Source organism: Lissotriton vulgaris, chromosome 12, assembly GCF_964263255.1.
Source record: "Lissotriton vulgaris chromosome 12, aLisVul1.2, whole genome shotgun sequence".
NCBI lineage: Eukaryota > Metazoa > Chordata > Amphibia > Caudata > Salamandridae > Lissotriton > Lissotriton vulgaris.
Genome location: NC_141700.1, coordinates 60,661,640 through 60,685,238, shown reverse-complemented (window position 1 = coordinate 60,685,238; position 23,599 = coordinate 60,661,640). Strand labels below are relative to the sequence as shown.

Here is a 23,599-nt window from a genome sequence, read left to right as displayed (position 1 = left end):
CCAGCTGTTGATAAGGCTGGCGGTATTGTTGGAAACCTGAGCCCGTGGTGGAATAGCGTTGCTGTTGGAAGGATCCTCTGTAATTACCACCCCTGCCTCTGGACCCCTTGAAAGTAGACTTTCTGAATTGAAGGGTCCCCAAGGACCTGGCAGTCTCTGTGTCCTTTTTTATGTCCTGCAGGGTCTCGTCAATGAGTTTGCCGAACAAAACTTCTCCATCAAAGGGGAGATCCAAGACCTTGTTCTGGATTTCAGGCCGAAACCAAGTAGCTTTAAGCCATCCTTGGCGACGGAGTACTGCCGCTCCAGCCAATGAACGGAATGCCGTTGTGGCAATATCCATTGCACAGTCGATAATTTCCATCGACGTCGCCTCTCCCTCCTGTAAAATTTTCTTTGCCTCAGACATAGATTCCGGAGGCAGGTGGTCAAGGTACGGGGCCACATCGCACCAGAGCTGGCGGTCGTACCTACCCAGGATCGCTAGGGCATTAGCCGCTCTCACCAGCAAACTTGCCATAGATGAGAATCTCTTTCCCACGTTATCCAACCTCCGCCCTTCCTTGTCCGGAGGAGTTGTCAGTGGGGCAGAAGGGTTGCGTGATTTTCTCTGCGCCGCCTGCGAGATCACAGAGTCTGGCCTTGGGTGACCTGTTAAGGCCGCAGGAGCATCATCGGTCGCCTTGTATTTTTTATCTAGACGCGGTAGCACCGGGACCACCGTCGCTGGGTGTTTCATAGCCTTTATGCCTTCTTTCCATAAGTGATCAACAATAGGAATGGACCTAGTAGTTTTCCGAAAGGGTTCCTTAAAATCATATAAGAAACAATCTGTAGTGACTTTGGGCATGGCCAATTTAAATTTTGCAGCAGCCCTCTCCATCAGCTGATGGAAACCCCCAATGTCAGCTGGCGGGGAGTCCGCCGGGTCCGGAACTGGAGATGAGGGATTGTCAATGATATATTCATCATAATCCGTATCAGGATTAGAGATATGATCAGTCTGCTGGTCCTCATCCGAGGAATCATCATCATCATTACGGCCCTCTTGTCGTCCCGAGGAATCCTGCTGAAAGGACGTTTGAGGATGAGGGGAAGCTTGAGCCGGAGAAGTAGGCGTCGCAAATGAAGCCGGAGCCCTTGCGGGCGTAGTAGGAGTTGACGAAACTGGAAAAGGCCTATTCGCCTTAGATTTATAGTCTTGCAGCATCTTATGCAGATCCTGAAGGAAAGATGCTGGAACTGTAACCATTCCTTGTTCAGATTGCTGCTGCTGCTGCTGCATCTTTAGATGACCAACCTCCTCGTGGCCGTATTCGCCCTCTGAATCAGTTTCCTGGCATTTGACAAAAAGCTGGGAGGGACTATTGGCATAGCTGTAAGCATCCTGTTCATCCTCCTCTGACTCTCCCTCCTGAAGGAGCATGGTCGGCAACAGAGGAGATACACTCCCTGGAGAAGTCATTTCTGGCGTGATCCTTGTCACAGAAATGGTGATCCTCTTTTCTGTGGATAATATTGTTGGCTCCGTCGTCGACGGTTGTATTCGCGTCGTCGAGATTGGCGTCGTCGACGATGAAACTGTCGACACGCCAGCTGTTGTCATAGTCACAGTAGAAGTCGTTGACGCCCTCGTCGACGAGACCGTAGTCGTCGACATCGTCGTCATCATGGACGTCGGCACCAACATCGTCGACACTGTAGTAGTTTTCGTCGTCGACGGAACCTTCGTCGTCGACGGGACCTTCGTCGTCGACGGGACCTTCGCCGTCGAAGGGACTTTCGTCGTCGACGGGACTTTCGTCGTCGACATCACCTTCGACGTCGACTCCTTCGTGGACGGCCCCTTCGTCGTCGGCGTCTTCAGTTTCTCCGTCGACGGTGAGGACTCGGCCGTCGACGGTGGCTTTCCTGTCGACGGTGTTTGACGACGACAAACCTGATTTTGGTGTTTTCGTCGACGGAACCTCCGTCGTCGACGTCTTCGAGGACTTTGAACTCCTCTCAGAAGACTGGGATGAAGGTGTTTTGAAGGCTGTGGCAGTCTTCTCACCTGTAGACGTAGTTGCTCCTTCCCTCTCCTTTACACTCTTGTGAGGAGATTTGCTGGGACCTTGGCTCTCAGACTCACTGGGGGTCTTTTTTGAGGCCTTTGAAGATCTTTCCAAAGAAGATGAAGGGGAACCCCTACCCCTCTTCACTGACCTTGTCGTAGAAGCCATCGACGCTGCTTCCTCACTGTCACTTGAGACAGTATCCTTCCTGGATTTTAGCTTTTGAAGCCATGTCAAGAGCCTACCCTCACTTTCCCGGAGGGTTTTGGCTGAAAAGGTGCGACAGATCTTACAGTCAGCAGCCTGGTGGTCAGGATAGAGGCAATATATGCAGTCCTTATGCTTATCCTCCACAAAAAGCCTCTTCTTGCCACAGGGGGAACAAGGCTTGAAAAGGGCTTTTTTATTCACAATATCCGACATCCTGGAAGACAGCTACAATCCTGAAGTGAATCTGAAAGATTCTGAAGAAAATTCTGAAGTAAAACCTTTATAAGAGTAGAAGTTGAGCAGAGCTCAAAGGAGACTCCCTAAGCACAACGTGCAGTAGAAAATCTGAGGCTCTGAGGTTCCTTCAGGAAGGTTCTAAGTGGTGAGGCACTTCTGATTGGCTGATGCCAAAATTTGGTCTCTTTTACACAAAGAGGGTGATATGCTACAAAAGGGAATGAGGCCTAGGCCTTTTTCCATTGTCTTTTGTACCTACAGCTATGGTATTTTTGTTACCGAGACTCCCATTCCGACGACGGGGAATGATACAAAGCATGGGAATCTATGAAAGTTCCAATACTGGGGTAAAAAGCAAGAGTACCAAAGCAAGAACTGAGGCTACAGCTACAAAGGACAAGACAGCGTCTGAAAATGCAATAATGGGACTCATAGGTTCCAAAGGAGTGATACCTAGGCTATGAACGATACTCATGGGCAACCTTTTTGTTGAAGCTTGGACTCACATGAATACTTGAAAAAAAACATTAACACAGGCAGATCACAACTCCAGAGATGGAGATCTTGAGAGGGGATGTCCATTAGTGTATTACTTGTATTCCTGGGAGGTTATTTATGAGTGGCATTTTAAATTAACCTAACATCAGATGACAATGACGTGCTACAGGAGACACATTGTCCCCTGGAGCTAACGCATGTTGGTTCCATTCTGTCAAGGGTTGGCAAAGATAATACAGTGTGAGCTTTATTACTCAATACTCTTTGAGACCTGGAGAATACAAGTGCCCTTTGAAGACTGACTGGTATATGGCAGTTCAGGGGTGGGCAACTGCATTTCAATAGGGAAAAGATGACCCACCCTCACTGATCCAGTGGCATCGTATAGCCTTACACCACTTCAGAGGGCTATACCAGTTGTTAAAGGCCCTGGAACTGAGTTATAGGCCTGAGTCGCAGGCAAGAGCCCATAACAAGGGAGAGAACTTTTAACCACTGGTATAGCCCGTCGTAGAAGGGCTATAAAGCTATTAGAACATTCCATCCACTGAGGGTTGAATAACGAGGGAGGGGGGCTTTAACAACCAGTCTAGCCCGAGGCAGAAGGGCCATAAGGCTCTTAGAACATTCCGACCTCTGAGGGAATAAGGTTCTAAATAAAAAAGGGAGAACCAGAAAATAAAACAAATGTTGGAGCTACGGGTTTATACTAGCAGTTATAAGCACAGAGCTACTCCACTGTCTGCAATGGAGTTCTCTACATTCCATTTTTCTAGTCTACCTTGGTCGATCCTGACCATGGGGAGACTTTCTTGTTATCATGAAGGTGCTCACTTCCACTTTGACAGTCTATAAAAATCTCTGTTGGACTACCTTTCCAGGACCAACCACTTGTCAGTACTACACCTAAGGTGCAGGCTTCTTGGCCTTTTCTCATAAAACAGGTGTGTATGTGGGGGCAATAGAGGGATTCCAAAGGGCTGTAAAGATTACAGACCTTTAGTGTTTCTCAGAGATAATCTGCAGGACAGGGTGAAAATGGTGGTTATGTTGGGGGTGAGGGGGAGTTTTTGCGGGTCTTTGGAAGCATACAATCTTTGCTGCTTTAACCACAATTGAGATTTTGCATTGTCTCATGCTTTTAATCTCTATATCTTCTCAAATTTAACAAAAAAGATTTGTGGATAAAACATCTTTTTACATCTTACTTCTTGAGAGAAAGATAAGCCCTTGAACTGCCATTATTCTTCAGTTTTTTCCAGGAGACATAAGCAGCACAAGAATGTCCAAAAGGGATGATGTGAGGTGGGCGTCGGCTGCTGGGCATGAGCAGTTCTGAATCTGGGGAAGATTCCTTGCTGGAAAATTATCATTACAGGTCATTTCTTCTTCCCAAGCAATGGCTCCTCCCTAGATAGACCCTTAGACTAAAGCACAAGTTACTACTTGTGTAACAATATATCTGTAAGAGACATTAGTTAGTGATAGATTCCTTACCTTAGAATATCCCCAGGAGTCAGACTGGATCCGGAAAGTTTTGCGTAGCAGTACCCTTGCTCGTCGGCAGGCGTCGTCTGCGGCTCCGCGTCCGTCGTCGGCGTCGTGGGCGCCGTGATGACGTCGTCGGAGTACTTAGACGCCGCCTCCGCATGCTGACGTCAGTTCTTAGCCACAGCTTTTCCGCGCCAGAAGCGCAGAGCCATGACAAAAACCGACACTGGTGCCAAGAAACTAGGGCCCTGAAAGGGGATGACCTTAACCCTAGATATCGGTTCGCAGAACGGGGAGGATGGGTGAGTCGGTAAGGAATCTATCACTAACTAATGTCTCTTACAGATATATCGTTACACAAGTAGTAACTTGTGCATCTGAAAGAGACACTTTAGTGATAGATTCCTTACCTTAGAATAGATACACCAGCAATACCATCCCCGTGGTGGTGGGTCTGCGAACCAATATTTACACCAGAAAGTCCCGGAGAACGGAACGGCCGAAGTAGCCGTCCCTCCGGACTTGACTGTCCAGGCAGTAGTGCCTTGCAAACGTGTGCAACGAGGCCCACGTAGCTGCCTGGCAAATGTCCTGCAAGGGCACACCTCGGCCCAAGGCAGTTGTAGTGGCCGTGGCTCGAGTGGAATGAGCCCTCAGCCCAACAGGGGGTTCCTTCTTAGCCAAGGAGTAACACGCCTGGATGCACATGATAATCCATCGAGAAATGGTCCTCTTGTGCACCGCTTTCCCTTTCTTAGCGCCCGCGTAACCAACAGAGAGTTGATCATCCACCCGGAACTGGTGTGTGCGATCCAGATAGAACGAGAGCACACATTTTGGGTCCAGACGGTGGAGCCTCTCCTCCTCTCTCGAGGGGTGCGGAGGCGGAAAGAAGGTGGGCAACGTGATGGACTGCCCAATGTGGAAGGCCGTGACCACCTTAGGCAAGAAGGAGGGCCTAGTCCTCAAAACAACCTTGTCCGGATGGACTGAAAGGAAAGGAGGCTTACAAGAGAGAGCCTGGAGCTCACTCACTCTCCTGGCAGAGGTGATGGCTACCATGAAGGCAGCCTTCAAAGAAAGAAGGCGAAGTGGACAGTTGTGAAGTGGCTCAAAGGGAGCGCACATCAGAAATGTTAGAACCAGGTTCAAGTCCCACTGAGGCATCACGAAGGGAACAGGAGGAAAGGTATGAGTGATGCCCTTCAGGAACCTGTTTACGATAGGGGACTTGAACAAAGAAGGCTGGTCAGGCAGCCTCAGAAAGGCTGAAAGAGCCGAAAGATAGCCCTTGATAGTGCCCGGAGCAGAGCCCTGCTGGGCAAGAGAAAGAAGGAAGAGAAGAACCTCAGAGAGAGGGGCATTGAGGGGATCCACAGCCTTTGCTGTGCACCATGCCACAAATCTGTTCCACCTGCAGGCGTATACCGACTTTGTGGAGGGACGCCTGGCTGCCGGATTGATGTTGCAAACTTCAGGAGGCAAGTCAAATGGCCTCAACTGTCGCCGCTCAATCTCCAAGCATGGAGGTGGAGACTGGACAGGTTCGGGTGGAGGACCGTCCCCTGTTGCTGCGACAGAAGGTCCTCCTGAAGAGGCAGACGAACTGGGGGATCAACTGACATACTGAGTAGCTCGGGATACCAGTACCTTCGTGCCCAGTCCGGAGCCACAAGGATGACTAGTGCCCGGTCGCGCTTGATTTTCTTCAGCACTCTGGGCAGAAGAGGTATAGGCGGAAAGGCGTACAACAGACCGCAGCTCCACTCGCGACGAAAAGCATCTCCGAGCGAGTGCCGCCTTGGAAATTCCAACGCGCAGAACTGATGACATTGCGCGTTCTCTTCGGTGGCGAATAGATCTAACCAAGGCTCTCCCCATCGCAGAAAGAGGCCTTGCGCCACGTCCGAGTTCAGACGCCATTCGTGATCCATTGAGCACCGACGGCTGAGTTCGTCCGCCCTGGCGTTCAGAGAACCTGCCAGGTGTTGAACCACCAGAGTCACGCCCTGATGTTCCAGCCATTGCCAGAGGCGCAGAGCCTCCTGGCAAAGGGTCCACGACCCCACACCGCCCTGTTTGTTGCAGTACCACATGGCGGTAGTGTTGTCCGTGAACACCTGCACTGCACTCCCTCGGACAGACGGGAGGAATGCTTTCAGTGCCAGACGAATCGCCCGCAGCTCCAACAGATTGATATGGAGACGGGACTCCGCCGGAGACCAGAGTCCTCTGATCTCCGCCTCTCCCAAGTGGCCTCCCCAGCCCTGGAGGGACGCGTCCGTCACAACAACGTGCTACGGTTGGGGAAGGGAGAGGGATCTGCCGTTGACCCAATCGCGGTCCGTGAGCCACCACTGCAGCTGTCTCGCAGTGCCCTCCGAGATCAGGACATGGTCGGACAGGTTGCCCCGGTGCTGGGCCCACTGAAACTTCAGGTCCCACTGCAGAGCCCGCATCCGCCACCGTGCGTGATGCACCAGAAGGATGCAGGAGGCCATCAGCCCCAGAAGCCGCAGCGTCAACCTGACCGAAACCCAGAATAACGTCCTGAAGATCGGAATCAGAGCCTGTATATCCCGGACCCGCTGTTCGGGCGGGTAAAGTCGAGAACCGCTCCGATGAAAAGGAGCTTCTGAGAGGGGCACAGGTGTGACTTCGGCACATTGATGGAAAATCCCAGCCGGTGCAGGAGATCCGCCGTAGTCTGGAGGTGGCTGACGACTGCCTGGGGCGAGCCCGCCTTCAACAACCAGTCGTCTAGGTAGGGGAAGACTGAGACCCCTAACCTGCGCAGGTGAGCTGCGACCACCGCCATCACCTTCGTGAACACCCGTGGGGCGCTGGTAAGGCCGAAGGGGAGCACGGTAAACTGAAAGTGCTCGAGGCCTACCGTGAACCGCAGGTAACGCCGGTGGGCCGGCAGGACGGGGATGTGGAAATACGCATCCTGCAAGTCCAACGCTACCATCCAGTCTCCTGGGTCTAGGGCAGCCAAGACCTGAGCCAGTGTCAGCATTTTGAACTTCTCCTTCCGGAGGAAGCCGTTGACGTTCCTCAGATCCAAGATAGGGCGTAGGCCCCCTTTGCCCTTCTTGGGTACCAGGAAGTAGTGGGAGTAGCAACCGAGTCCTACTTCTGGCCCAGGAACGCGCTCGATGGCCCCCTTGGCCAAGAGGGCCGAAAGTGATCCCCCGATACGTGGTGGTGTTGCGGTGGCATGGCTTGAGGGGTCGCCTCGAAGGGGAGGGAGTAGCCCCTTCGGACGATCTGCAGCACCCACCTGTCCGAAGTGACTGTGCGCCAGTGAGAGTGGTGATGGCGAACCCTGCCTCCCACTGGCGTCACATGGGCCGAAAAGCACGGACTAGGAGGGTTTAGAGGCGGATGCTGCGGGGGCAGGTGTGGACTGGCTCCGCTTGTTCCCCCGACCACCTCCACGGCGGTTTCCACGGCCGCCGCGCTGGACGACAGTTTGCGGCGAGTGGCTGGCGGCACGTGTGGGGGCGCCCCTTCCTTGGCCACGAAAGGAGCGAAAGGCACCCATTTGCTGGCGCGGGGCCGAGAGGCCCAAGGACTTGGCCGTAGCCCTGGAGTCCTTAAAGCGCTAAAGCGCGTGGTCTGCCTTGTCGCCAAAGAGGCGACGGCCATCGAACGGCATGTCCATGAGTGTATTTTGGACGTCTGCCGAGAAGTTGGCGGACCTCAGGCGTGGCGTCGTATCGCCACCGTCGTAGCCATCGCTCTGCCCAGCGAGTCAGTAGTATCCAGTCCGCACCTGATTGAATACTTTGCTGCGTCCCGGCCCTCCACTAGGGCTTGGTTGAGTTTGGCCCGTACCTCCAACGGACACTCTGGCAGCACTTCCGCCACCGTTTCCCACAGAGAGTGGGTGTAACGGCCCAAGAGGCATGCGGTGTTGGAAGACCGCAGTCCCAAGCTAAGGGACGAGAATACCTTCTTGCCGTAGGCCTCGTACCTCTTGGATTCCCGATCTGGGGGAGCCGTCGGGAATGCGGTCTGGGAGTTAGAGGCCTGGATGACCAGACTCTCGGGGGTGGGGTGGGTGGACAGGAAACATGGGTCGCCCGGGGCCGGGCGGTGGCGTCTGGCCACGTTCCTATCTACAGGCGAACCTGTAGCGGGCCTGGACCAAGTGCCCAAAAGAACGTCCGTCAAGGCCTCATTAAACGGCAGCAGAGGCTCCATGGAGCATGACTGCGGCTTAAGGACCTCAGTGAGGAGTTTATACTCACGGCCGCGACGGGGAGCTCAAGGCCCAAGGCCTTAGCAGCCCTCGTCAACACCACACTATAAGTAGCACCCTCCTCCGAAGCCACGGTAGGAGGAGAAACAAATCCAGTGTCTGGAGAGGTGTCCAGGCCACTGGCCTCCCTAAGGTCTCCTGTCCACTCCATGTTAGACTGACACTCCCTGGTCAGAGGGTCCTCAGACCCCTCCCAATTCTCCTCGTCCCCCATCTCCTGAGATTCAGGGTCATAAGTGAATGGGGTGGGTTCATAGAATTGAAATTCTCCGAACGGCGTCGAGAGCGGCGCCGATAGGCGTCGTCCCGACGTCGGAACTCAGTGAGGGGAGGCATCGGGGACGGCGCCGCCCGAGGACGGCGCCGGAGGGGACACCACACGGACCGACGCCGGGGGGGGTCGTAAGGTCCACCGGTGACGATCCATCGCCCGAGGAGGGCCCAGCGGTGCCCTGCGGCGCCGGGCCCGAAGGCACCGACGACGCCAGGGCCGCTGTACCCTGCGGCGCTGAGCCCGAGGGCACCGGCGGTGTCGGGATCGTGGAGCCCTGCGGCGCCGGGCCCGAAGGCGCCGGCGGCGTCGAGGCCGAAGCACCCGACGGCGTCGGGGTCATAGCCCCCGACCCACTAGGGCCCCCAGACGGGTTCACTGGGCCCGAAGGCGCCGCGGAACCCGTCGGAGGAGAAAGGGACCTCATGGCCATGAGGAAGCGCTCGATCTCCTCCGGCGTCGCGTTCAGCCCAGGGACCGGGGGGTATGGGGCCGAACGCGGCGCCTGCGACTCACGAGGAGCCGCGTGGGCGGTGTCACCCGAACCCCCGGCCGCATCGCGCGAGCGTCGGGGGGAGTCAGAAGAGCGATGATGTCTCTTCGACTTCTTATGTTTCTTACCTGACGACTTGGACCCGGAGGAGTGGTGCCGACTCCCGGAGCTGTGACAGCTCCGTCCCCGCGACCTGTCCCTCGACCTCCCGTGGGACCGGGACCTCACATGGCGCGGGGCCGACTGGCGGATCGCGAGTCGCCTGCGGGACCGCTCCCGCCTGGCCTTCCTCGAGAGGGCCCGACAGTCGGAGCAGGCCTCGTCGTCATGGTCGACGCCCAAACACATCAGGCACAAGCGGTGGGGATCCGTGAACGACATGGTACGGTCGCACTCGTCGCAATGCTTGAAGCCGGGTATCCCTAACGGCACCGTCGGAGTCGTAAAGACTTCGAAATGGATCAAAAAAGATCACAAAAGTTTAGTCAAAAAGTGACTAGGGAACTGCTCTTTCCAGATCTGCGCTGGCTGGCGCGGAAAAAAGAAGAACTGACCTCAGCATGCGGAGGCGGCGTCTAAGTACTCCGACGACATCATCACGGCGCCCACGACGCCGACGACGGACGCGGAGCCGCAGACGACGCCTGCCGACGCGCAAGGGTACTGCTACGCAAAACTTTCCGGATCCAGTCTGACGCCTGGGGATATTCTAAGGTAAGGAATCTATCACTAACGTGTCTCTTTCAGATATACAAAGCAGAGGTAGTTTAAAGAGTTAACAAAAATGCTTCCGAGAGACGCAAGGTCCACCTGACAGTTCTGCTGGACTGATTGAGTAGTACCTATCTAGAGTGGCATAGTGCATGAAAAATAATTAACTGGAATGCTGTTTGTTGTAGTAGCTGCCCTAAGTAGGGTAGTAAACCCATATGTGGGACCCATGCTTATTGTGCCACAGGACTCAGGTTATGCATCCTGGTGAGGCCTAACTAGACCAAAAGTAGTGTGTGGTTACTTTTGTTTCTGTCTGAAGGGCACTTGGCCTGCATGGACGTCATTCGGAAGTCACAGTTGTGACCCCTGGTTTGTCCCCTGCAAGCCCTGGCAATGTCCTTGCAATCCCCGACTTCATGCTCCAAAAGGAAACACAAGGAACAGACCCTGCTCAAATGGGAACAGTCCAGATTGAACTGCCGGGCAGGGTCATCCCTGAACTTGAACACAAGCAACTCATGACCGGTTTCACCCTTATTAGGGCTCATCAGCCAGGTATAGCTTGGTTCCAGTGGCACAGTGAACACTGGACTTTTGCTATTGGAGCAGGATCACAACTGACCTGCATATGGCTGAATCCAAATTGAGTAGGCTTGGTGGGCAAAGAAACAATGGGAGAGAATGCCACCCTGAGCAATTAGAAGTGGTTAGACAAACTGCAAACATTTCTCCCATCACCTTTTGTGTGTTCTATGTGGCAAACACAGCAGCTCAAGAATTTTGTAGAAAACATTGCAATGTCACATCATAAAAATTGTAAAATATATGTAAAAACTATGACCTTTCCTTACAGACTCCGCCTCTCCTCCTTCCTTTTCTCCTTCTACACATACTGAACCCTTACAGATCCAATTGCCATCACCCACTTCCCCTACCTAATCAACTACCTCTAAATTACTCTCCACAAACCACTACCATACACACCATCACCAGAGGCTACAATATCTCAATTCATTGTAAAATATGGTCTTGATAATAGAGCCTCAAAAGAACTCAAACAATTACAAGCCAGAATAGCTCTCCAAGATCAACGAGAAAAAGGAACCAGATAGTAGTACTAAGAATAGGAAAAATCACTTGAGAGAATTAAACAGATTTGGAGTCTAAACAAAAGAACAAGAGTAAATCACAAGGTATTGTATATCCCTTAGGTAATGGAGTGGTTCATAAACGTATGATTGGGTGGAGGGCACAGATAGCTGACACCTAGACAAAGTTAAAAAAGCAAGCAAATGCCAAAAAATGAAAATCAACATATCAAATGCAATCCAACTCAAAGAAAGAATCATTAAGAAAAATCAAGGGGTGTTAGTAATCTTTACTGAAAAAGAACATTTTGCATGTCAACAGGAAGCATCACTTGTCCAAGACAAAGAGCAGACACTCCGAGCAGTGAAGATCGAAGACAGGGTAAGTCCAGATTTAGCACCTAGCCGATCCACAAAAAAGCAGGGAGGTCTGCAAAGACTCAGCTGAAGCTGAAGATAACTTTACTTAATGGTGCAGATACATTGGGGTTTGTGACTAATGCAGATTCACGTTCTGTGCATTAATATGACAATAGTGACTGAGCTTGTAATGCTGCTTCTTGATTTGATTTTACTCTCCAAAGTCACACAGTAAAGAAACTTACCTACAAGTGTGATCTTAGATGGGGCCTGTTTCGTCAATGGTGTGGGTCTGCTTGCATTGCTGGTGCTGTTAACTGTTGTGATGACTGGCAGTGATTGTAACATTGGTGTAGTGGATTGAGTAGGCTTACTTGCTGGGGAGATGATAGTTGTAGTAGTACTAAGAGTGGTGGTAGTGGCAGCATCCGACACAGAGTTCCCTAGAACTAGTTCTAGTGAGGGAATGGGCTTCCCTAGCTTGGTGTGTAACTTGACAACCTGAAACATAAATAGGAACTAATGAAGTGCACAATTCAAGATACACATTACAAACTTTAGAAGCAAAAGGACAGTCATGAACAAGTGAAAGTTAAAAAGCGGACTAGGTTAATGTAGCTCGCTGTTAACAGTTCAATCCCATCCTTGGTAGACTGAAGAATATAAAAAAGAAATGCAAGAGTCCAAACAATTTTTTTTTTAAGTTAACCATTTTTTTTAAATTAAATGTTCGAACTAAAAATAAATTAAATAGAATAAAAAAAAGAAATGCAGGTCTACGCAAAGTCAAAAACATAGAAGAATATTATTGGGCAAAAAAAGGAGGCAAGAAATATCAATTATGGGTAGAAAAGATTGAAGACATGAATTTAACATGCAGAGAAGTAGTTCTGCAGGACTGAGTAACATGAAACAAATTATTCAGATAAAGGCTTAAAGGAAAATGGGAAAAGAGTTCTAAGGAGGTATTTTTCATATTTAACCAACCCAATGCTGCCGCCACTTTCAAGCAGACAACACGGAAAGCTTGGGTACCAGCTTCACCAGAATATGGCATTAACATTTTACAATAAACAGGCATCACTCATTTCCCTTTGGGGGTAATCACATGCTTCTCAGCATAAAAAAAGACATCCAAAGGGTACCCCTATTTTAGTGAAAGTTGATATTGCCATCTTACAGGCTCCCTGGCATCTGAATGTGGTGAAGAAAAAGTTACTTACCTTTGCTAATGATATTTCTGGTGTGTACTCTCTACCTGCACATATACGGCTCAGTGACTAATCCCCAGACACTACACTGAATTTCAAAACTTTGTTTTATCTCTCTTATGCTGTTCCAGGGCACTGGCTACATCTCAACACCAGAAATGTAATGGCGAAACCCTTCCTGGCTTCCCTGAGAGATGGTCCCTTAATGGGTATCTCCAGGGTGAGACCAGGCATCCCCGGCGGTCTGGTGGGGCCGTTAGTGAAGATGAGGCAAGCTAATGCCCAGAGTTGCCGAGTGTGATCGCTGATCAGAGTGGGCACCGAGGCGAGAGAATTATCGAGTCCGCTGACCCTGGTCCAGAAACCTGCCGCGCCGGGAATCGAACCCTGGTCCCGGGCCGTCCTCTGCTCTCGGGTCTGCCGCCTCTAACCAGTGAGCCACACTGAAGTCAATGGGGGGCCAGCGTGAAGTCAATGGGGCTATATAATGCTCACCACGTCAATTTGTGGTTCATTTTTGTCTGTGGCCTTAAAAGCAGAGACGAGTAATGGACAGATCAATTTGAGGTGTTTCAGTATAAGAATCTAACATTGTTGGTGATCTATAAGAGGGGGAGGAGGGCAGCATCAGTGAGAAATATCTATGACATTCCTTCAGAGGGGGAGGAGGGCAGCATCAGTGAGAAATCTGCAGCAGGGTATCCACCAGAAAGATTGTTACCAAAGGTAAGTATCCTTCTTCTGGGAGATACGTCTATCTGGAAATTTCTCACCTGTTAAATGGATTTCAAAGCAGTACCTTCACCTGGGTGAAGGAATAGTAAGAGGAGGAAATCGTAAAGCACTGATTGTACAAAATGGCCATAATTCCTCATCTCTGAATCTAAGGAATAATGCTTAGTGAAAGTGAAGAGATGCCCATGTCGCCGAATAAGAGATCACAGCAATAGGGACAGCTTTTGCAAGTGCTGAGTTTGAGGACTTTGCTGTTTTTAGAATGAAGGCAGATTATTTTAGGCAGTACCTTTTTTGCAAGTGCGTATCACAATTTAATGCACACGGTGATCCAGCACAATACTGTCCTCTTATGGACCGCTTTGACCTTTTTGCTGCCACAATAACCTGCAAGGAGCTGGTCGTCAAACCAGATCTCCTTAATGCAGTCAATAGAATACTGACCGCCCTCCTGAAGTCCAGTCAGTGTAATCTCTTCTTCACCTCAGTAGATGAGGTAGAGGGTAAAAGGTATGAATGGTGACATAGCGCCCAAGATGGAAGAACGTCACCACCTTCGGAAGGAAAGCCGCTTTAGTTCTCCTAAGGGAAAACTTGTCTAGGAAGAAGCACATGAAAGGTGGACAACCCTTCAGTACATAGTAATGGGGAAATCTCCACCTCCACTGAAAAGCCCCTCAGAGCTCCATGAAACGGACGCTGTAGAGCACAGAGCTGCAGGACGTGAGTATTCTCATGAGTGGCAAAATGATCCATCTAATGGTATCCTCACAGAGCAAATTTGGTCTGAACCACCTCTTAGTAGAGATGCCACTCGAGATTGCTAAGTGTCACATCGAGTAACAGTGGTCATTATAACGTTGACCAGATTGTTGTTAACTAGCCAAATCAGAGACTCGAGAGCCCAAGCCCACAATCTCCACACTTCCTGACAGAGAAGGTAAAGCCCTACTCCTTCACAACACTCCTCCATTCTTGTTGTCATACCACATCACTTCTTTATTTTCTGTTCCTCACTATGGTTGTCGCTGCTGGAGAATGGCAAATGATTATCCCTTGAGACAGGTGTTCCTCTACCGACCACCATTCAATGTCTGCCACAACATCCTAAAAGATCATGAAGGGGCCTGAGAAATCTTCTTCGTGCTGGAACCACTGTTGATGAAGATACCACTGGAGAACCCTAATGTGCCAAAGTGTGTACGTCAATTGCAGGATGCAGGAAGCCAGCAGATCTAGCAAGCAAAGAACAATCAGGACTGGAACTTGAGTGCTCTCCTGAAATATAGTAAACATATCTTGCATTCTCCTAGGGTGAAAAAGGCTCGTAAGGATGATGTGTCCAGAAATTGCCCTCTTCAACAGGAGGCACTGAGCGGGATCTAGGGGCATCTTAGACACATTGAAGGAGAAGCCCAAATCGAACACCAGGGAGTCTCTTGCTTGCAGGTGAACATTTGCACAGAACTAGCCTTGACCAGCAGCATTACTTAATTTGTAAAACAAAAAAAATAAGTGCTGGGGCCCTAGTCAGGAGGCCACTTCAGATTGCATCTCCCATTGCCCCTGTCAGCACTGCCACTGACAGTACTAACACAACTACTGATATCACACACTTACAAGTGAGATAAGGCAGACTATTTCAGGCCCCCAAAGTAGTAAGAATGGCTTGGACGGCAGGTATTAGTCATTTTTTTAATGCATAGTTAATTAATAAACAACTGTTATTGCGCTAATCTCTAGATCAAACAAACAGTGCCACCATGTGGCAGACTCTCATAAGTGCTGGAGTTGACAAATAGGTGCAGGGCACCAGAATCCACCAGCACAAATTAAGCACCGACAGCAGGCTTAGGAGCATAGAGACCCACAACTTCTCAGATGGGTGGCAAACACCTCCATCACCTTGGCAAAGGCTTAGTGTACCACTGTCAGTTTGTGCAAGAAGACTGCAAACTGGTCCTGAGTGGACCCTACCATGAAACACAGGTCACCGATTAGGATGTTAAAATATGCAGCAAGCAAGCAAGCCCTCTTCAAGCGCCATAAGAATCTGAGCTAGGGTTATTATCTTGAACTTTTCATTGCACAAAAACAAGTTCCTGAGGACCACCACCCATCTTGGGAATCAGGAAGTACACAGAATAGCTCCTCTGCCCAACATCTGGGTCTGGGACAATGCTAGCACTGCTTTATGCAACACGGATGCCGTTGCCTGCTTCAAGATCCGCAGATCTTGCAACTGAAGTTTCCGAAGTTGGGGGGAGGAGTCTGTTGAAAGGGTAGAGCATACCAGCTTTCCCACTGGTCCAAAGGTATGGGCTTCCAGGCCTGTAGCAAGGAGGAGACCCATCCCCCAACTGGTCGTACATGCTCATTCAAAGGAAAGCTAAAGCGGCTTTCGGGGAGGCACAGGGAAGGATGAGGAAGTGGGCTACTGGGCTTGCCAACCCTTTCCCATGCCTATATACTGGCAAAGCATCTGATTCTGTTGCTAAAGTGGTTGGGCGGGCTGACACTGGCAGAAATAAAAACCGTTTGCCCTACCCACTGTGTCCAGGCCCACTTTTACGATCTGCCTGGCCATCTTCTACCACCTTCACAAAATGAGCCTTGAGGTGGTCTAATAGATTCAGCACCATTAAAACCACCCAGTCCTGCCAAGCAACTAAGTAGCATTCTAAAGCCAGAGGGCTAACCATCCAGCTGAAAACACTTTCTTGCTCACAGCTTCTAATATTTTAGGAATTCACTTCATGGCAAGGCTGTGGAGAAAGCACCAGGGTTTTGTTTGATGCATTAGAAGGTTTGCCCCACAGGGCTGTCTAATGACAGATGCACAAAAACTAATGTGAGGTCTTTAGTTGCTGATCTGTATCCCCCTCACTATCAGATGATTTATGACTGGGGATGAGGTGGGCTTTTCTCAAGCCACCTTCAAGGGCACGAGCAGGATGTTTGTTCTCATATCCACTGGTGGCAAGACAGCTCCAACACATCTGTACCTTTTATCAATGATGCATGGAAGGAGACCACTTCCCAAGAGTTTGGCCCTCAGGGACACTCCATTCCAAATTCAGGGAATGTCCAACACGCTAAAGTATTGGAAGGTCAAGTGACCAGCCTTATCCGAAGAGGGAGGTGGCAAGATGTGAGCTGCCTCACTACTGTCATCTGTATTGTGTGCCACTACCTCTGGCACTAGATATGGTCCGAGCAGAAGCCAAAAATGTCTTCCATAGTTTGCCAGTAATGAACGCAAGAACATTCGGTTTAAATTCTTGCTCAAAACTAGACTCCTCCCTCCTGGACCTCATTAAGATATTTTTTGCATTGGAAGGTGGGTGTGAAGAGACTGCCTCCAGTGCCATTGCTGGTACTGGCACAGTTGGAGGGGTAGACCCAGAGTCTTGGGGCCGGAGTGGCTCCGGTTGGCCCAGAGGCATCCATTGAGAAGGAACTGTGGGGCTGCCATAACTGGTAAATTGATATAAAAGCACCTGAAGCTATTGGGCACCCATTTGGGACAATATAGTGGGAACTGAATCAAATTTTTTGACCTGCTCCTATAATAACTAAAAAGACCAGTTGGTCCCGTAATTGGACTCCATGAAGTCAACTTTGATTTCAGAGTGGTCATTAGTGGCCTGACAGCTGAACTAGTGAAGGACTACATGAATTCTTGTATGTGGTCATCTTGTTACTTGGGTGGTGGGTTTTAGGACGGCTTAAGTTTGAACTAGTTGTGGGCTTTCTTTTAACGCAAACACTTGTTGAGTACCTCCACAGACAACACCGCCAAAAAGTCTATGTACAGGTGACGCACACTTTACTTACCTGCGGTAACGATATTTCTGTAAGAAACAGTAGTTAGTAGTACTTAGACGCCACCCTCACGAGCTGACGTCAGTTCTTATACACAGCTTTTCCGCGCCAGGAACGCAGAGCCATGATAAAAACTGACACTGGTGCCATAAAACTAGGGCCCTCAAAGGGATGTACCTTAACCCAAGATATCGGTTCGCAGAACGGGGAGGATGGGTGGGGCGGTAAGGAATCTAACACTTACTACTGTTTCTTACAGATATATTGTTACAGAAGTTAAGTAACTTGTGCATCTGAATGAAACAGGTTAGTGTTAGATTCCTTACCTTAGAATAAATAACCCAGCAATACCAACCCCGGTGGTGGATCTGCGAACCAATGATCACACCAGAAAGTCCTGGAGAACAGAACGGCCGAAAAAGCAATCTCTCCGGACTTGGCTGTCCAGGCAGTAGTGTCTAGCGAACGTGTGCAGCGAAGCCCACGTAGCTGCCTGACAGATGTCCTGCAAGGGGACTCCCCGACCCAGGGCAATAGTAGCCGCCGTGGCCCGAGTGGAAGGGGCACGCAGCCCTACAGGAGGCTCCTTTCTAGCGAGTGAATAACAAGCCTTGATGCACAAAAAAACCCATCGGGAAATGGTTCGTTTGTGCACCGTCCGTCACTTCTTAGCGCCCACGTAACCAACAAAGAGCTGGTCGTCCACCCGGAACTGGCGTGTGCGGTCCAGATAGAATGAGAGCACACGTTTTGGGTCCAGACGATGGAGCCTCTCTTCCTCTTTCGAGGGATGAGGAGGCGGAAAGAAGGTGGGCAAGGTGATGAACTGCCCGATGTGAAAGGCTGTGACTACCTTGGGCAGGAAAGAGGACCCGTTCTCAAAACAACTTTGTCCGGATGTATAGAGAGGAAAGGAGGCTAAGAAGACAGAGCCTGGAGCTCACTCACTCTCCTGGCAGAGGTGATGGCAACCAGGAAGGCAGTTTTAAGAGTTAGAAGACGAAGAGGGCAATTGTGAAGTGGCTCGAAAGAAGCGCACATCAAAAAGGTCAGAACAAGGTTCAAGTCCCACTGAGGCATCACAACAGGGACAGGAGGAAACATGTGAGTGAGGCCCTTCAAGAATCTATTTATCACAGGGGACTTGAAAAGAGAAGGCTGATCAGGAAGCCTTAAGAAGGCTGAAATAGCAGAGAGAGGTAGCCTTTGATAGTGCCCAGAGCAGAGCCTTGCTGGGCAAGAGAAAGAAGAAAGAGGAGAACCTCTGAAAGGGGGGCAGAAAGGGAATCCACAGACTTTGCTGTGCACCATGCCACAAATTTGTTCCACCTGCAGGCATATACCGATTTTGTGGAGGGCCGCCTGGCCGCCAGAATCACATCACAGACTTCAGGAGGCAAGTCAAATGGCCTCAACTGTCGCCGCTCAATCTCCACGCATGGAGGTGGAGACTGGACAGGTTCTGGTGGAGGACCGTCCCCTGCTGCGGCGACAGAAGGCCCTGGTGAAGAGGCAGACGAATCTGGGGATCGACTGACATGCTGAGTAGCTCGGGACACCAGTATCTTCGTGCCCAGTCCGGAGCCACAAGGATGACTTGGGCCCGGTCGCGCCTGATCTTCTTCAGCACTCTGGGCAGAAGTGGTATAGGCGGAAAGGTGTACAACAGAGCGTAGCTCCACTCGCGACGAAAAGCGTCTCCGAGCGAGTGCCGCCTTGGAAATTCCAACGCGCAGAACTGATGACATTGCACGTTCTCTTCTGTGGCGAATAGATCTAACCAAGGCTCTCCCCACTGCTGAAAGAGACCTTGCGCCACGTCCAGTTCAGACGCCATTCATGATTCGAGAAGTACACAGGCATCTATATGGTCTGGGTGGTGGGAAAAGGTTTGTATAAGAGATGCTTGTGGCAACAAAGTAACAAGACATTCCCTGTAATTGATAAGAACAATTGTTACTTACCTGTAAACAGGTGGTTCTCCAGTATTGGTGTCTTTCATAGATTCACATGCTTGAATATTCCCCGTCGTCGAAGTGGGAGTCCCACGGTAAATAAAATAGCAATAATGCTAATAAATATATATATATATAACAATATAAAGTATCATATAAGTAGTAAAACAGATAAAATATGTACTGAAAAACCTTTACAAAGGTTACTACATAGGAATGCATTAGAGAGAAAAAACTCATTTGCAACATATCAGTGTCATTATGTTAGTCCAAACTGCAGCCAATCAGGCTCAAGCACCCTCTAGAACCTTCTCCTCAGAAGCTCAAGCCCTCAGATTTTCGTAGCACTAGTAATAATAGCGCATGAGGAGAAAAGAGCCTCTGAGGGGAGGATGGGTGGGTCGCATGTGAATCTATGAAAGACACCAATACTGGAGAACCACCTGTTTACAGGTAAGTAACAATTGTTCTTCTCCAGTATTAGGGGTGTCTTTCATAGATTCACATGCTTGAATAGAATAGATAGCAGTAACCTCCTAGAGCTGAGATTGCAATATTTCCAAACAATTGAAGAACAATATATAGCATAAAAGCAAGGCAATCTCAAGAATGGAGGAGGGAAAGAGGCTCACCTTATTTGAAAAGATGACGAAGCACTGCTTGCCCCACTGCGGTATCCGCTTCGTTGACAGCTTCCAAACAATAATGTCTGGTAAAGGTGTGCCTGCTGGACCATGTCGCTGCACGACAAATCTGGTGTAGAGGCACTCCGGCAAACAATGCGATGGACGACGCCATCGCTCTCGTAGAATGTGCTCTCACTGGAGTAGGTAAAGGCCTGCCAGCCTGCTGATGGCAAAACGATATGGCTGAAGAGAGCCATCGTGTTATTGTCTGTTTAGTCACTGAGTGTCCTTTGCGCAGTAGTCCATATGCTATAAATAGCTGATTGGATTTACGGAAAGGGGCTGTTCTAGAAATGTAGAATTTTAGACAACGTTTGATGTCCAAAGAATGTAGTCGCTGTTCCGCAGGGGATTTAGGATCCGGGGAAAAAGTCTTTAGGAAAACTGGCTCGTTCAAATGGAAGTCAGTAGGTACTTTTGGAAGAAAAGAAGGATTGGTACGAAGTGACACTCCATCTGGTTTGAACTGCAAATATGGAGGTTTGATGGTGAAAGCGTGCAAGTCACTTACACGACGAGACGAAGTCAAAGCCAAAAGCAAAGCCACTTTCCAGGTTAGAAACTTGAGGTGTGAACGATGAATTGGCTCAAATGGAGGTTTCATAAGTTGTGATAACACCACGTTGAGGTGCCACGCTGGAGGAGGGCGCCTTAACGGAGGGAACTTCCTGAAAAGTCCTTTAAAGAACTGTCGGATGATTCTGGATGAACAGAGAGACGTAGAGCCATCATGACGGTAGCGTGAGATGGCCGCCAAAAAGACTCTCAATGTGGCATGTGAAAGACCAGACTGAGCAAGACTTAAAAAGAACGGTAACAGTTGGTCTGGAGTGGAACTGATAGGGTGTACGTTGGATGCTGCGCACCAATGACAGAAACGTTTCCACTTTAACCTATATGTTTTGATGGTTGATGGAGCTCTAGCTGACGCTAGAATGTCTCTACAGTCTTGAGGTATACTTAAAGAGGCAAATTCAATGAATTCAGGTTCCATGCCCACAATTGAAGCGTTGACGGGTCTGGGTGACAAACTTGTCCGCCGTCCATGGTCAGAAGGTCCGGACGTGGATGGAGACGAATGGGTTTGCATTGGGACATTAGGAGGAGTTCTGAAAACCACGCCTGTCTGGGCCAACGTGGGGCGATTAAAATCAAGCGGCAGGGCTGCCTGCGCATCTTCCACAACGTTCTTGGCACCAATGGGAGTGGTGGAAACGCATAGGCAAATAGGCCGGTCCAATCCATGAGTAGGGCATTGCCGCTGGATTCCGGATGTGGATGCCAACTGGCGAAAGTCTGGCACTTCCGATTCACTGGAGTTGCAAAGAGGTCCATCTTGGGATGACCCCATTGGTGGAACACGAGGTCCAGAGTCGGCTGGTGTAACTCCCATTCGTGAGTGGATGACGCAGACCTGCTTAGGGAATCTGCCAGTATGTTTGACGCTCCCGGCAGATGGACTGCTGTCAAAGAAATGTGGTGACGAAGTGCCCATTCCCAAATCTTTTGGGCAAGACAAGACAGGGGCTGAGATTTTGTGCCTCCCTGTTTGTTCATGTAGTGCATGCTGGTGGTGTTGTCTGTTTGAACCAGCACCGATTCTCCGTGCACCACTGGTAAGAAAGCCTTTAGCGCTAGGAAGATTGCCAGCAATTCTAGCCTGTTGATATGCCAGGTTTTCTGAGTCGCTGTCCACTTTCCTTTGATGGAAAGGTCCAGGAGATGGGCTCCCCATCCGTCCATGGACGCATCCGTGGTCAATGTCAGATCTGGAGGCTGGGTAAGGAAGGAGACCCCTTGGCTCAGATTGGTTCGTTGCTCCCACCAGAGCAGACTGGTCTTCATGCAAACTGTGACTGTCACTTGGTCGTTGAACGACCCCGACACCTGTCGCCATTGTAGGTTTAATTCCTCCTGAATAGGACGGGTACGTAACCTGCAATTCGGGATCAGTGCGATACAAGATGATGCCATCCCCAGAAATGATTTTAACATTCGCACTGAAACTGACTTTTTTGATCTGATGGTGGAGACCAGATGAACTATCTTCTGTCTCCGCTCGGTGGAGATGAACGCTTTTGACACGTCCGTGTCTATAACAGCCCCGAGGAATGTCCTGCTTCGCAGAGGTGTGAAATGTGACTTCTTTACATTGATGGTCAACCCTAGAGAATTGAATAGGGTTAGGCACAAACGTGTGTCGTGATGCAGCTGGCTTGCGGATTGGGATTTTAAAAGACAATCGTCCAGGTAAGGAAATATTTGGACTCCCTGAAGACGCAGATAAGCCATGACCGGGGCCAGAACCTTCGTGAACACACGAGGAGCTGATCTGAGGCCAAAAGGTAGGACTTTGAACTGATAGTGATTGTGTCCCACTTTGAACCTCAAGTACTTCCGATGTTGAGGAATGATTGGTACATGAAAATAGGCGTCTTGCAGGTCTATTGTCGTTAAAAAATCGCCGCTGCAGAGAAACCGCAAGACTTCTGACAACGTTAACATGCGGAAGGACTGTTGTTTCAGGAAGAGATTGAGATACCTCAAATCCATAATGGGACGCCACTCCCCCGTCTTCTTTAGAATGAGGAAGAACCTCGAATAGAAGCCTTTCCCCCGCTGAGATACAGGAACCACTTCGACTGCACCCTTTGTTAATAATAGTAGAACTTGATGTTGCAGTTCTTCTAGATGGGGAGGTGGCGGACCCGAAGGCGGAGATGGAGGAGGAAACTCTGTGAATTCCAAGGCGTGACCTTTGCGCACAATGTCCAACACCCATTGGTCTGATGTTATTTGAGACCACTGAGAGTAGAACTGCGAGATTCGACCTCCAACATCCTGCTGAACTGGCAAGTCATTGTCGTTTGTTGGCGTTGTTGGCACCTCTATAATTGGACTTTCCTCTATAGGGTCTGGATTGTTGTTGACGAGAAGATTGCTGATTTGAGTACCGTTGGTTTCCCTGATTGTACTGGCGGTACTGTGACTGTCCTCCTCGGGAAAAATTGGACGAGGTGCCCCGTCCCCGTGCTGCACGAAAGGGCTGTTTCTTAAATTGTAAGGATCCAAGCGACTTTGCCGTGTCGGTATCCTTCTTTATGGTTTCCAAAGAAGCATCGATTTCGGAACCGAACAAAGATTCGCCATCATACGGCATGTCAATTATCATTGACTGGACCTCTTGCCTGAAAGATGTAGATTTTAACCATCCCTGGCGTCGGAGCGCCGCAGCACTGGCAAGGATACGGAATGCAGTATTCGCCACAGCACAGTCTATAATCTCCTCCGAAGCTCTTTGACCATCCTGAAGGACCTGGAGCGCTTCCGCTTTGGATGACTCTGGAAGCTGCGCAAGTAAGATGGACATGTCTGACCACATTTGTCGGTCGAAACGACCCAAAATTGCGAGAGCATTCGCAGCACGGGCTGAGGTTGAAGCCATGGACGAAAACTTCTTTCCGATTGCATCCAATCGTCGACCCTCTCTATCGGGAGGGGAAG

General features: G+C 50.0%; 1 protein-coding gene across 1 annotated transcript in view; it reads right to left on the bottom strand.

The window, feature by feature from the left end:
- Positions 1 to 23,599, bottom strand: part of ZFR2 (zinc finger RNA binding protein 2) — an 811,721-nt gene that overhangs the window by 560,194 nt on the left and 227,928 nt on the right. The window contains exon 7 of the mRNA XM_086947097.1: positions 11,929 to 12,184. Within this exon, the coding sequence (XP_086803223.1) occupies positions 11,929 to 12,184 (256 nt within the window). The remainder of the gene's footprint in view (positions 1 to 11,928; positions 12,185 to 23,599) is intronic.